Raw genomic sequence first — 15,884 nt, 5'->3', positions numbered from 1 at the left:
ACTGATATTCTGAATTTGAATTTTCCATTTTTCTAAACTCGGTTTGCAAAGGTGCACTTTCTACACTTAAAGCAAAATAAATAATAAAGCAATAATACAATAAAATAAATGAAGTCAGACAAACAAGGCCAGTGACAGACAGGAGTCAGCCTTGACGTACCTGTGGACTCCATGGCATGCCCGATGCTAGAGAGATCCCAAGAGGCCATGAGGCTGGTGCTCCACATGCATGACGGCGTCAGCGGCTCTTCCCTGCGGAAACGATGCAGGACAGAGAGCCGATGCTCACATTAGACCGAACGCAGCTGACGAGTAGCGCACGTACAAATATAGATACGGAAGCGGTTGCAGACGTGCTTCTTCCTGGCCGTATTCCCAGCGCATCCGACGAATGTGGAATCGCTGCATTTGTGACAGCGCACAGATACACTTCTCCAATCTGTGCTCTGCACTCAATTGCACAGACACTAACGACTGAACTACCTTGTTTTTTCAAATCACATAAAATGAGACAACCTTCAAACTGCAGCACGGAGGCCAACTACACGGCAGAGGACAGGATGCACACTGCTACGGTGAAGTAGAAGTGGCTATTTTCACACTTCCAGCGATGAACAGCAGTGTGCATCATATATGATGGAGACGACACGCAGTGGGTTTTTTTGCCATGACGTGCTTCCTTTAAATGTCCTGTAGATCATTTACGGTCTGTATCTGCATGACCTTTGACACAACAAAAGCTGCAATAGCAAAATGAGTTACTGGAATTAGAACCGTCATCACCTCATGAAAAAAATTAATAAATACATAAACCTTAAACTTTCTATCTGATGCGGCATGATTGAGGATCCGCGACATTGGTAAACCGGTACAGTTATTCGTTCATACTAGCACTTGGGCTCCTGCCCTTCCTGCCCTCCCTGCCCTGCCGACATTGAAGCAAAACCACCTTGATAGACTCTCCGACTCCTACTCCAAGATCGCTTCGATTGCCAGTCACGCCATCCCCGCTGGTGATGATTTGTACGGAAAGTCCACGATAACCACAACGCCCACAGAAACCGTTGCGTAGGACAGCTGTGAAGATATTTCTCAAATATAGTTGTGATAAGCATTTCGAGGTGGTTCTCAGCCCCTCCCTGCTGCTCCCCATTCTCCCTGTTCATTCCCAGAGCAGAGCAGCTGACCTGCACTGTGAAAAACGCTTCTGGCTCCGCTTACGGTGCTTCAGCTTGCAGCATCTACTTTTGCATGTGATTTCTTGCCAGGTCGGTCTGCGATATGACTTCATTGTGCTTTTTATAAAGAACCCCTTACATTTTTTTTGGCATTTATTCATTCAACTCATGCCTTTTTTCCAAAGCAACTCACAATGTTAATCTACCTGCACTTATTTATCCATTTAGATAGCTGGGCACTTCTACTGGAACAATTTAGGGTAAGGACCTTGCGTAAGAGTACTACAGCCAGAGGTGAGAGTCGAACCTCTGGGTCCAAAGGCAGCAGTCCAAACCCAAACCCTACCAGCTGTCCCCAGTTGACACTTGTCTCCATCCCCGTTTATTTATGGCCATTCATCCTGTTCCGAAGTCTCTCCTCGAGGGATGCCTCACATATGACCTCAACAGGGACAAACACAGCCGCATGCCTCATCAGACGTGCATGCTGTGAGCCACCCGCTTCTTTTTACACTCGGGGCTGCAGAATTCACTAGCCAGTGCAACATGAACGGAGGAGAGTGCCATTTGCACCATTCCTCCAGCAGCTGTAGGGATCCAGGGATCCGGCTGATCGTACGTATACCTGCGAGCAACAAGGGGAACGCAATCACGGCATCTCTCCCATCGCAGCAACCGGGGTCCACTGCTTATTCCCTGAATGTCTTCACCAGTTTGACTGATGAGCCAATGAGAACCTTGCGCTTCCACTGCACCATTGTGTTTGTATTCACTAAAATGTGAAAAACTGACATTCTGCTCTCAAAAAACAGCGAGGCTGGGAAGAAGATTAAGAAAATAGAGCAGAGGATAACCAGCTGGATACACACACAATACCTAAAACCGTTCGTCCCAAGCAGGGTCACAGCGAATCAGAGCCGAAGCCAGCGACGCAAGGTGCCAGGCTGGCGCGGACGCCCCCACAGGGGACGCCGGTCTGCTACAAGGCACGCCAAGTAGGACTCGAACCCCAGACACACCACACAGCGGGCACCCGTCAAACCCGCTGCGCCACCGTGCCCCTTAGATTGATGCACTCAGTCACAATAACAACTCCAGGTTAATGCGGCTGATGTGGAAGCGCACCATCCGTGTCGTTCCCAAGAGTCTACGTCAACCTGACGATACATCTCCACGCGTATATTTTTTGTACGTGGCACATGTATGAAAAGTTAAACCTAAAACCCAAAGGATGGATTTCCCAGCTTTAGAAAATTTGGTCAACAAAAGAGGCATAAGAACATGCAGTTAAAACAAATCTTTTTGGTTTAATAAAGGTACAGCACCTGTGTTGCTCGCGTCTTTAAGCAAAAAGGTTCCAGCTCTACGGACTTTTAATTCCCAAACTAGCTACAGCAGCAGTAGATAACATTTTCATGTGGAATCTAAGATCCTCCATACAGATCTTCTCAGTGGGGTCGCAGCCCCACTAACAACCGCTGCTTTTTTCCCTGTCGTTGACAATACGTGGCAGCGGCGCCTTGGACGAACCGTCCCCAAGAAACGCAACGCAAGCGCTAAGTAGCTTCGCTGCTCACGGTTTAGCGCCACGCCATGAAAAAGTTCCGGGAGAAACAATAAACCGATGGCTAAAGAGGAAGGGGGCAATAAAGAAAACGAGCCAAACGAACGAAACGGAAAAATGCAAGAGACGATGACCTGCAGCGCTTCGAGGACGCTGGGACGCCTTCGCGCTAAACGCGGCTTTAGCGACGCGCCACGCAAAGTTTCCCCTTCCGAACGTGATCTTTTTGGAAGAGAAAACTTGTTAGTATTCCATCATGCATTACCAGCGCGTGGTTTCGGAATGGTTAAGTACGGACGGCGCACGGAAAACGGGCAACCGTGTGAAAACAGTAAAATCAGTTCACCAAGTCCAGACCCTGAGCCACAGGTGGAAAACCCACCGAGACAACAACAGACACACTCGGGCGATGGCTACATGTTCCGGGGCTCCTGCCATCACCCCGAAAAGGCCGGAACCCGCCTTCAGCTCCGCTCACCTGGGCTCAGACGAACAGGCCAAGAAGAGCCGTTCTCCATCCGCACAGGCGGCACACGTTGGGTCGTGCCTTGCTTTCGGTTTCCTTTCGAAATTTTTGGCGGTATGCACCAAGGCGGACGCTAGACCAACGGGACCGGCGGAACACACACGAGTTAGGCACGAGGGTGTGAAGCAAGCGCGTGTCCCACCGAGCAAGATGAGCAGCAAACTGCGTGGGGAGACGGCAGAGACGTCTTCGTAGGTCTTCAACAGAAACGCTTCAGACGAAGCACCGTGTCCCAGAAAAGTCCTCAAAGGGCTCAGTCGTCGCCTCTGCTCAAACTCGCCGAAGGATACCAACGAAAGAGAAGTCGAGCGCCAAACGTGAGAGGCGGAGAAAGGGCCACGTGTTATCGAGAACCCGAGAGCCACAGATGAGTGAGAACAGAAGCCGCAATACAGAGAGGAGAGAGGCCGGTGACTGAGATGGCAACCGCCAGATGGGAGAGAGCGAAGCTGCCGATGCAGTTCCGAAGCGCACCGAAGCTGCGCTGTCCTCCACCCTGATCGCCGAGCCCGCTACCCAGCGGCTTCCTGTGCCGAGAGGCCGTTACCTCCGACGCGGCGAAGACGCCCCCCTTGACAACCCAAAGCCGCACCATACCGTGCGCCGCCGCCGCTCCGCTCTCCGCCCGGAGCATCAAGCCTCCGTGAGTCGCGATCTCCTCCGCCACGCTCCGAACACTGGGCCTCAGGACGCGCGGCTTCAGAACAACACCTTCCTTGTGAAACATACTTCCTCTTGCTGTTTGTGGCGGACGCTGGGGGCGGGAAGGGAGGGTGAGTGGGAGGGGTTTCTCAGGGGTGGAGGGGCAAGTCAGCATTTTTCTCGGGGTTCGAGCGAAACGATGGAAGATCCGAAGAACCTCTCGGGGGGCAGGACGGACGGGTCGGAGTGGAGCAGAAACAACGGTCATTTGCACGGCACCTGCGTGGGCGTTATTCGATTTTTTTTCCCCGTCCCCCGCCGCGCTCATCAGCCAGCGGCTGCAAAGCTACTAGGAAGCGCTCGTCATGAGGTCGCAGCCCTTAACGCCTGCACGCGAGGCCCAACGCGTCCCATGCAGAGCACAGAACGCTCGCTAGTCACCACAAGCTTCCTGTAGCTTATACAACCTGCCTTGTGAGATTTTTGGCTGTCAGCACGTACCGAGGACAGAAATAACCCTCTTCCTGTCCGCCTAAAAACGAGTAGGCGTACAATGCATGGTGAGGAGTATTTATAGGTTAGTGCAGCTTCTTTCATCTTGAACAGGCTTTCAAAGCATGAAATGACAGTCGATCCTGCAGAACGGGAGTGAGGATCTGAACGATCAACGCTCACGTTAAGAAAACGTTATTCTGGGAAGGGAATAAACACGCTTCCACGGCGGAGAGGGGACCGAAACGTCGCCGACGGAGTCGGTAGCGTTCGACGTTCACGTAAAAAGCAACCGCTGCAGCGTCGTTACCGTAAGCGTGTCCGAAGGCTCTTCTCGGAGCTACGGTTCGAACCGGGTGCGAACGGACACCTTCGCCGCACCGGCAGCGAGACGCCGCGCTCCGTAAGCGCGCTTACCGTACGCCGCAAGCACCCGCGGTCACGTTATCGCGATCTCACTGGTGGAAACCGATTTCGCGGAGGGGGCAGCGTACGGCCGGTTTCCCGGCAACAGAGAAACATGATCGAATATGATACTGGGGGATGTGCGGGCCGCAGTGACCTCGTGTAACACCGGAGCTCCGCTGCCGGAGCCTGTGCCACCGAAGCACTTTACACCTCCTCCCCCCCTCATTAGAAGCTGGTGACCGCCAACCCGTTCCTACCCATGCGTGCACCACTGAACCACGCCACCGCCGGGCTGGTCGCGCTCCGCTTCGCCGTCGGGCACAAGCGCTCTTCAGAGCTCCCGGTTCCCTCCGCCTTGCTTTCTCTCGCCTCGGACGTCCACGGGCGTCGGCTTCGCTGAGCACCCCCCTCTCAAAACGGTTTTTTCTGGTGACGCATTAAACCCCATTTTGGCTCTTGCATTATTTTCTTTTCTGGTTCCAGAACGACACGCGGCACGCGTCCTGCTCTTTTTAAATCCGCATCGCCTACGCCGATCATTTATTCGAGCGCTCTGGGGCAAGCATCTTGCTCAAGCGTTTAACGGCAGTTCCTTCTCTCTTCTGAAAGAACCTCTTTTTCCGAGTCCTGGGCAAAGAGCCCGCCATAACTTGCAGGCGATAACCAGTGTTTCGGTTCCCAAATTCTTTAAAGGAAGTACAAGGGGGGCCACAGTAGCGAACTTCGTTGAATGCAAGATTTTGCATGCGTGGTTCCCTTGAGAGGTGGTCAAAAGTACATCTTTAGGAGGATTAACAGACGACTCTACAAATGCCTCGACGGAGGCGTCCGGTCACGGAAACCTCTAACGGGGACGTCCGGTTCCGTGGCACGTGAAGATTCCGACGCGGGCCAGGCCGAGAGGGCGCGGCGAGGCCGGAGAGCGGCAGGGGCCCCGGGGACAGCAAGCGAGCCGAAGGCTTTCTTCCTGAACCTTGTGGGCGACCTTTCTAATGCACCACCCGTACAACAGAACACTGCAGTAACAGAGCATCAGTCCGCCGTGGAATTTTGGTGTAAAAATGGGGAAAAATCAAGCTCCTTGTGCCTCGTGCGCCACGCTTTTGCTCTTTTGTAAAGTCGGGATTCTCTGTACTTTTCTCCGTTTGCCGCATTCTCTGAGCCGCAGGCTTTTTCAAACGACGTGACGGGAATACTGGAGAGTTCCTCATTCCTTTCCTTAAAGGCCTGCTGTGGGCAAATATGGAAACAGGAAGTTTTTTTTTTTTTTTTTTTTTTTTTTTGGCTCGCAGCAGCGCCTTAGAGAGAGTAAACACGGGTCCGGGAGGGGTGGAACAGGGGGAGCGGATGGAAAGTCCCGAGTCGGGACAGGGGTTCGAGCACCAGGCGGCGTACCGTGGCACACCCCCCGTCTAGGGAAAGCACCTTCTGAGGTTACTGAGCGTAAAGCGGAAACTGTACCGTGTTCCTCCGGGCACTGGCGCCAACAAGGACACCTTGCCGATAGCGCCGCGGAGAGGAACGCACCACGCAGGCAGGACATTCCCATCCGCCCTTGTACGGTATCACACCACGCCCACCTTCACACACTGCGGAGTCCTGCTTCGAGCCCAAAGACGGCAAACCGGTCGGAACCACGGGTTCATTCTGGGACGGAAAGCCAGTTTTTACACTGGCCACGAGCAACCGGATCGGAGGAAAAACTATACAAATGCAATGAGTGGTTTTGCGCGGACGTACAACGTAAAATGAAAATTTACATGTGGGAAAAAAAAAAAAGAGCAACGTTTCCAGCGATGGTCTTTGAAACACTGAGCTCGGTGTTGTCCTGACGACGTCGGTAAAACAAAGCGTACCGGCGGCCGCAATTCCACCGGGGACGTCCCTCTATCTCGACAAGTGGGCTTAAGACTCGACGCCGCTCCGCGAATTTAGCGTCGCCGCGCATCTAAAGAAAGCCTGCCTGCGTGAAAAACAAACACGGTCAATCAACGAGCTTCCTGCATATAAAGCCGAACAATGAGAGGAAGTGGTTTAGGAGCGACGTGGGCCAACAGCGTCTCTTCTCTAACTGCCCTGCCGGGGGCATTGCTTCCCTATTGACATCCTGTGTGGAAACAATGGACCTCGGTCGACCTTTATACATCAAGAAAGCAGCAAGGAAAACTCATCAGCCCAACCGCTGCTTTGAGTCCATGTGTCCGTGACCCACAAACAGGGTGGGGGAGCTGGCTCTCGGGGGAAGGGGGTCATTCCGGTAAGGCGTTCTCCCCGGACGCAGCCGGAATCCCGGGTTCCGACCGGACGCGCTGGGTTCGCCGCAACGCGAGAGGGAGGGGAACAGACCGAGATCGGATCCCTCACCTGGCCTCACTGGGCTTCGCAACGTCTGTCGAGAGGTGTGCTCGGTAACGGGAGCACGTGGGAAGGCTTCCCACATTCCTCCCGCTGGCATTTATCTCTCCTAGAGGGTGCCTGCTCATTCGTGGAGCGACACGCACACACGCTGGCCGAATCCGCTCGTCCCGAGCCAGAACCTAACCCGGCAACAAAGGGCGCAAGGCTGGAGGGGGAGGGGACGCACCCAGGACGGGACGCCAGTGCATCGCAGGGCACCCCACGCGGGACTTGAACCCCAGACCCAGCAGAGAGCAGGACCCGGCCAAGCCCGCTGCGCCCCCGCACCCGCTCTGCGATAAAGTAGAACAAAGTACGGAGGAACACGCACCAGCTGACCTCTGCTTCAAAGTAAAAGCAACTTGTACCGCTGTACAATGCGGTAACAATGAAGCGCAGCTACTCAGCGAGAGTCTAAAGGCAGGAATTAAAAAAGCGGTGCGATTAGTGATCACGGCCACTGGTTTCACTGCATTGTAGGCCTGCGAAGATAAGATAGTGATATAGGGCCCCGCGCAAAATCTAACTACTTCCTTGTGGGAATATCGGCGAAGTTTACCGCAAATAGCTGTTTTTAAGGAATGCACTTCCCGGAGCTGTGCCACCGAGTCCCTCCAGCGTCTCGACCTAAACCCCGCCGACGATTAGCATCGCTTGGCAGCGTCGCCGAGATTAGAGGTGCTGGAAACAGGTTTCCGTTCTGTCTAGCAACGGTACGACGCAGATCGGCAGCTAAGCGGTGCGAGTACGGAGAGACGCTCTAGAGGTCTGCAAAAAGTCATCTACTGCATCTAAATCACTCCGGGAAGACAATCTGCCTTACGATTAGACAGTTTAATTGCCCTAAGCAGTGTGGCACCACAAGTCTGTTATAATAACAGAGACAGACATTGTCCTCTTACCTTTCATTTTAAGTTAACTGTTTCTTTACATTTCTGATCATGTGCTTCCAGGAACTGTGCCACTAGGTAATATTTAACAGAAACCTGTATCCACGGCGACTTAATGCTAGATACACCACGGTAAACTCCATCGTTCACTCATCGGCGGACACGCGCGCACGCTACGAGCCCTTCGGAGTCATCAGATCCTTCTGAAACAAGCGTCCTTGGACTGTGTGAGGAAACCAGAGCACCCAGAGGAAATCCATGCTGATATGGGAAGACCACGCTAACTCCACGCAGGCTGAGCTGGATTCAGACCTACACCCAAACAGCGTAGGCACTGAGGGGTGACACCACTACCTGCTGTGCCACTGCACTGCTCGTATCGCTGTTTCGTGATATATCTGCAGCAGCATCACAGGTATCTGTTCACACCCTCGATAAAACCGAGCGTAAGGTTATCGAGCGGTTATTTTGCGGTGCGTTTCCAACGTCTTCTGCAAGTGGAAGATAACATTGTCAAGCAGGTGTTTCAACCTTCTGTAATCTATACTTAGCATAACCCATATCTTCCAAAATGCACCTTAATGAAAAAGCATGTCAAAATAATTTCATTTAAAAAGTGATCACTTCTGAAATGCACCCGTTCATCATTAAGCAGTGTAAAAGAAATAAAAACGCATCCGTAAACGACGACTTGCCCCGGTGAACCGGAGCCTAACCTGGCAACACAGGGCGCGAGGCTGGAGGGGGGAGGGGACGCACCCGGGACGGGACGCCAGTCCACCGCAAGGCACCCCAAGCAGGACTTGAACCCTAAACCCACCACAGAGGAGGCACCAGCCAAACCCTCTGCACCACCACCTTCAAACAAAACAATCTTATTAGTATGTGACATTATGTAGAATAACTATTAGACTGCTGGAGTGCTCATTTTCTAAATATGTCACTCTAAGTGCTTTTATACAGCTAGAAACATGTCCGTTACATCAACTAACTAGATGACGTGTTTCATAATTCTTGCTCACTTTTGCTAACCACTTGTCCTACTTAAGAATCACAGAGCTATCATGTGCACAAGGCCGGGGGGAGGGTACACCCTCCCTGGACAGGACACCAGTCCATCACAGGACAGCCCCACGCACACACACACACTATAGGTAATTCGTAATTCACCTGAACAGTGGGAGGAAACCAGAGCACCTGGAGGAAATGCACAAAAGCATAAAGAAGAAGATGCGAGCACCACGCAGACCGAGCCGGATTCGAGCCCACGCCCAAACCCGCCACATGCTTTGAAGCAGCAGTGCTACCCGCTGCGCCACCATGCCACCCCGTTGCATAGCTCTCTTTCAAAACTTCTATGATGCAAAAAACAGGCCACCAACATAAAGTTCACAAAGTACTGAATGCAAGGGCTGTTGTTCTGGTGCGCGAAACCATAGTAACGATCAGTTAACATAGGAAGTGGCAAGTGGAAACATTTCAATGAAACCATAAAATGTAGCGCTTGCGATACAACCACCGGGCCAGAATCTGGTCACATTCGCCACTCAGACATGCCAACAATTCCGTAATTGAAGTATCTAGAGAGATAAATTCTATGAATGACACAGAAAGGCCGACGACCCCGCTGTGACAGATGCTGACACGCCGAAACACCTTATTACGGGAAAGGTTACGTCTGTGCCGTTTCCAGCCCGCCCAAAGTTTTAGATTTCTAGTTATAAGTTATCGATTTTTATAGCTTTATATGTCTGCAATAACTATAACTGCAGTCAAATTGATCTGGGCGCCACAGTAAAATGTGTCACGCGCCAAGGGCACCTGTCACAGATGGTGAGGATAATCACATCACGGCGAGTTTCTTAAAGTGTTCATGTCCCCGCTATAATTAAGTTAATATTTTGTAGCGCTTGAATTTATGTTTAGTGAAAACATCACGCATAGCATTTTCTTCCAACAACGCTGATGGACACACAAGCTTCCTCTGTATTGTCCGCTGTCAATCTCAGCGCTTTCTTTTCCCAGATTAAGCACCACTAGAAGAATCACTACTAGCAGCCGTTCTTCATATATGGCTCTTGTAAATTCACACGGTGTAATTTTTCAACTACACAACGAAAAAGTTATGCAGGCACACAGCTGTATTAGCTGTCTTCCGCACAAGTCCAGTCAGTGTAACACCGACCCATCTACATTTATTTCTTTAGCAGACACTTTTCTCCAAAGCGACTTCCAATGAACTCTATGTAGTGTTATCAGCCCACACATCTTTATTCACCACGGTAACTTACACTGCTAGATACACTACTTACACTGGGTCACTCATCCATACATCAGTGGAACACACACACTCTGTCACACACACACTATGGGGGAACCTGAACAGCATGTCTTTGGAGTGTGGGAGGAAACCAGAGCACCCGAAGACTTACGCTGCTAGATACACAACTTACACCGGGTCACTCCTCCATACATCAGTGGAACACACACTCTCTGTCACTCACACACTATGGGGGAACCTGAACGGCATGTCTTTGGAGTGTGGGAGGAAACCAGAGCACCCAGAAGAAACCCATACAGACACAAGGAGAACATGCAAACTCCACACAGACTGAGCGGGGATCAAACCCACGTCCTCTCGCAGTAAAACCTGCAGTGATGAAAACATTTTGACTGACAGCATTATAAGGGTCGAATTCTGAGAGACTGAAAGGGTGCTGATTTTACACCATGATAGGGTACATTGAAATCTGTCCCACTTGTCAGAGGCCTACGTGTTTCACGTTGTGCAATCTGGGTTAGTACCCAAACCGGCAGCACCCTCAGTGTCAAGCGGCAGGGCTACGGGGGGGACTGGGGGGCAATTTGCCCCCCGAGTCCAAGCAGACTAGAACTGGGGGTGATGGGCAGGTGTGCCTTAACAAAATTTTCGACTGGGACTCGGCAGCAGATTCACATGCTTTACTCTGTAGAAGCAGAGTGAGCGGAAATATAATTAAAATATCCTAATTACATGTAATTATATCAAATCAAACAAGTCAAACATCGAGGCAACAATAAACCAAACCAAGAATTTATAGCATATTGATAAAGTCAAACATTGCGCTGATATTGTATCTAATTATAGGTAGTAAACTGACAGTATTGAGAACGTTTTCAGCCTTTTCTCATACAGGTGTGTGGAAATGTATATCGGAATTATAATACAGCGATGCGAGATTTTGGACCATAGAGAGAGTCGGACTGTACTGTGCTTTATCTCTCGCTTCTCTTTTACGCCGTTTGTGGGTCACCGTTAACGGCAGGTTGTTCTGCTTTCCGACGTCGATTTGGCAGGGAAGCTTCAAGACTGTTGCCATGGGACACGGCGAAGGACAAGAGGCTCAGGAACCTCAGCGGTCCAGCAGTGGTGTTGACAGCACCTCTCCTCTCCTCTCTTTCCATCTCGCCTGTACCTTACAAAGTCCCAGCGGGGGGTCGAAACGCCCCATCCTTATGGTCATGCGCGATTCACCTAATGCAGCCAAAGTCAAAGACGCATCTTTGTCTTATTTCATGATAGATGTGTTGTCCGTGGGGGGTGGGGGGCTACTCTAAAAAGCATTTTATCAAGAGACACTTTTTCACGTCTCTGAGAAAAGCGGTTGCAAGGGATGAAACTCTTCCGTCGAATGGCCGTACGCGACGTGCGGGACGCCGGACGCTTGGAGCGGGAGCGTGTCGGTGATTTGCGCTTCGGTGCGTGCATTTCTCACGTCCGGGGTGTTTACCGTGTATTTGAAAGTGAAACGGACGACGGCGTCTTCGTGTTCGCTGACCTGCGAATGATGCATCTCCGCTGCGAGGCAACCTGGCTCCCCTGCCACCAGAAGGCCTCACACACACACACACACACACACACACACGGGGGGGGGGGGGATGGGGGACTGATGCCAGCTGGACCCTCCCCTCGTTGCATGTGCTGTGACACCCCAACTGTCACTTCCTGTCATTAGAGTCGGTTCCTGTCACTGGAGTCAGTTCCCAGGCGTGACGTAGAGGCCTCGCAGCCCACAGGGGCGCTCGCGGAAGGCTCACACCTCACCGTTACGAGCAGTCTGGTCTCCTTCCTCCTCGCAGCACCCGGGAAGCCTGGGGTCCAGAGGAGGAAGCCGAGTGCACCCTGGGTCGTCGGGTCTTCGCCTCACAGCGGCAAGGCACACATTCTGAAGATTATTCCATCTTCGACATCACTTCCAATATCATTTGAGCCTGCCAAGGCTTTTAAAGATGTCCCACGGGGCTTCGCACTACAGGGCCTGCTGTGATTAACAGAGCATGAGACCAGGCTCAGTTTATGCTTAACAACTTAAAAATAAGGTGTTCCTTATGCTGTCAAACCGGCCTCTTTTTCCAATGCATCGCTGGCAATGAAACTGCTCTTATGCTGCTTGTTTCCTGCAGAGAAGCACGCTGTGCTTGGTGGTCAGGGGAGATGTCAGCCCTGCTGCTGATGTTCGCATGTATCTCCTCTACTCGTTTCTCTGCACTGGCTTCCTATAGCTGCCCGGATCACGTTGAAGACCCTGGTTATTGCCTGCAGATGCGTCAAGAGAACTCGATCAACCGCTACACCCCAGCCAGACCCTTTCGCTCGTCTACTTCTGCTCACTTGGTGGTCCCGCGCGCGAGAGGTAAAGCGCGGAGGTTCTGGGTTCCGGCTCCGTTGTGGTGGAACGACCTCCCCCTGTCACTCAGAACTGCTGAATCTCTGTCCACATTTAAAATGAATTTTTGCTTTTTGGTTGAGAACACAAAAACGAAATCAAGGGAATGAATTTAATTTTTTTTTTTCGTTTTCTTCACGGCCTTGTAGAACGCAGCTGTTGAATTTCTGTTCCGATTAAATGTATTTTTCCACAGCACCCTTCCGAACAATATAGCTGGGCATTCTGTCACAGTGCGCCGAAGCATTATTACATGACATCTGGACTGGAAAAAAAAAGTGCTTAGCTTTGCTTTCCTAATCTGGGACCGAAATGTGCCAAGTGACATCTTAAAAAAGAAAACAGCCGCAAGGAGTGGAGGGCGACGGGTTCAAGCGAGAGCACTGCTACTAATAACACCAGACACTGCGTCAGGACAAATCAAAATCTGGAACGAAATGATGCGAAACAGTCCAGTTTTAACTGTTTCGAGACACATTACTCATTCAGCCGACACTTTGTGACTTTTCTCCAAAGTAACTTACAACGTGAAGCTACCCACGATTATTCACCCATTTACAGCTGGGTAATTTTACTGGAGAAATTTAGGGTAAGCACCTTGCTCGAGGCTACTACAGCAAAAGGTGGGATTGGACCCTGCAACTTTCGGGTCCAACCTTTGTTTGGGTCTAACCACTGCGCTACCAGCCGTCCCTCACTTCAATATGACAATTCAACGTGCAGCGACTGCGTGGTTAAAACAGGATGGAAAATGGAAGCAGCCACACAATAGGAAACCTGGTATGTCTCGCGTTCTTCAAAATGTCAACGCACGACACGAAGCCCACCGCACCCTGCTCAGGGCGGTAATGAGCGATCGGGACAGAATTCCCCGGAGGCGCTCCGCACACGTGGCTGCCAAGAGTCGACATCAGCTGGGCGGTACGCGACGACGACCAGAACCGTGGCGTATCGCAGGTGCGTCAGCAGCCGAGCGGCGTTACCGGAGGAGCGTCTCGCGTCGCGTGCCACCATTCCTCCGAGCCGGAATGCAGAAGTAATTCCCATAAAGCGGATTAATCGGACAAAGAGACTGAAAGAATTTTCACGAAACCCGATTGCCGGCAGTCGCTCGGGCGTTCGCAGAAGCCCGCGGGAACGCGATACGAGAAACTACGCCCGGGTGGCTAGATCACGCTCTGTGATTTCGAACCGAGGACCGTACGCTTTTTTCTCAGCAGGTCGAACTGCACCGCTGATAATCACCCGAACGGACGTTTTGCTTTCACGCTCGCTCGCATCCGCGGCCTCAACGTGAAAGCCAAATAATGATGACTTGCGCGTCGAACCACGTCAGTTGAACATCTAGATCGTGGCTTGTTTAGCCTGAACCGGTTATCCTCACTCGCTCACTCACTTTCATAAACTGCTTGTCCTTGTCATGGTCCAAAGACTATTCCACAATCACTGGGTCCAAGACTAGGAGTGGAAGCAGTCCATCGCAGGCTGCTGCGGTTATTACTGTGGTTATTGCACGCTGTTCTTCGGCCGTCCCGTGTGCATATCCAGAACCAAAACCGCTTGTCCACTGAAGGGTCCTGGTGGTGTGGAGTCTATCCCAGAAGCACAGGGCACACACTGGATGGGATAGCAGTCTATTCCAGGACCATCACACACACACACACTCCTTGACTCACACATAAACACAGTAAGGGAAAATGAAAGCCCCCGGTTCACCCGAAACACATCTGGACCACAGGAAACCGGAGCACGTTGAGGAAACCCAGGCGAGGAAGACGCAAACCTGACACAGACAGAGCTGGATCCAAACCCACCCAGACTGTTGATAAGGGCTACAAATTTAGCAGCAACTAAAGGGGAAAAAACAAAACTACTGGCGAATGATTGATTATACATGGGAATTACCACGTGCTAAAAGTTTACAGCAGAACATAAACATTTCCTGGGTGGGTGATGGGAGCACTAGAATAAACCATGCTGTTGAAGCTGATCTCAGGGCTTCGTGTCCAGATTATGGTGTAAATGAAGCTGAAATGAAATTTAAAAAAAAAGAAGGAAAAAACACAGAGTGACAGACTGGAGTTTGTATGATTACGTCACGTAAGCTGGCAGCCTGGCAGAGGAGTTCGTGCGGCGCATCCATCCAGCGAACCCATGAGTAACAAGCGCCTCCAGTGATCTAGGGCACATCACCACACACGATGACACATGACCGCACGGACATCGTCGCGTCCCGCAATCGACACGAACACGTTCACGGTTCATGCGGAACAGACCGACGGCGACGCGGCGACGCTCCGCTAAAAAAAAAAAAAAAAAAAGCGCACCGACCGGACTTCACGCCAAGCGACGACACGGTGTTATACGGCAAACTATAACTAAGCAGGACAGAATGCGCTGCTTTCTTCTTGTACACCTATTCAATAAGGCGATACAAGGAGGCTGAAATAATATGACACGATCATCTGATAATAAGAAAAAAAAAAGCAACGCGGCGTAGCAACAAATTCCACATTCCGTCACATAATGGTATAACGTCATTGACGAGGCGTACCTTTCCGTACTTTTCCTCTCTCCGTAAAGCCCTTGTTCTGTGCGCAGCTCCACGGCGATGTGGCCGCGGCTCTTGTGCCCGTCGCCCTCCAGGTTCCAGTCTTCGGACGCCCCGTAACACCTGCACTGCCAGCGGTATCGAAGCGCTGAGCGGCGCCCCGGACATTCCCTCACCTGATTGGCTGCAGGCGGACCAATTAGATCGCTAGGCGACGTTCTGGATCCACCCTAAACGTTACACCGAACCACACGTATCGTAATTTATGGAGATATATTTAATCTCGAAATACAGCATATTTGTAGTTTCTAAAGCTTTGTAGCGTATGATTCCCGGAAAAAAAAACACACAACAGTTTTACTGGTCCTCGCTAAACATATTCAGGTGTGAATTCGATTATATTGCAGAGTCGCTCAGCCACTCGCTGTCGGTGGTCCGGACCCTATCTCGTTGGCGCAGGGCGCCGGCTGGGCTGGTCAGGGTGACCAGGGTAACCACTGGACAGGAGGCAGTCCGTCGCAGACTATATT

At 51.4% G+C, this 15,884-nt stretch overlaps 1 protein-coding gene across 4 annotated transcripts in view; it reads right to left on the bottom strand.

Annotated features, from left to right (window-relative positions):
• The window catches only part of pik3r6 (phosphoinositide-3-kinase regulatory subunit 6), a 28,077-nt gene extending 12,543 nt beyond the window's left edge, over window positions 1–15,534 (bottom strand). For 3 of the 4 annotated variants that reach the window (XM_018762159.2, XM_018762161.2, XM_018762162.2), the window contains exons 1-2: window positions 15,358–15,534; window positions 161–252 (exon numbers count right to left, since the gene is read on the bottom strand). In XM_018762159.2, coding sequence (XP_018617675.1) covers window positions 161–227 — 67 coding nt within the window. In that variant the 5' untranslated portion in view covers window positions 228–252; window positions 15,358–15,534. Of the gene's footprint in view, window positions 1–160; window positions 253–3,865; window positions 3,988–15,357 lie in introns of those variants that run through there. The other variant, XM_018762160.2, reaches the window with a different exon arrangement.
• Between the last annotated feature and the right edge of the window lie 350 nt (window positions 15,535–15,884).

The sequence above is a fragment of the Scleropages formosus genome, chromosome 20 (genome assembly GCF_900964775.1).
Source record: "Scleropages formosus chromosome 20, fSclFor1.1, whole genome shotgun sequence".
Lineage (NCBI taxonomy): Eukaryota > Metazoa > Chordata > Actinopteri > Osteoglossiformes > Osteoglossidae > Scleropages > Scleropages formosus.
This window is presented reverse-complemented; position numbering and strand designations above follow the sequence as displayed.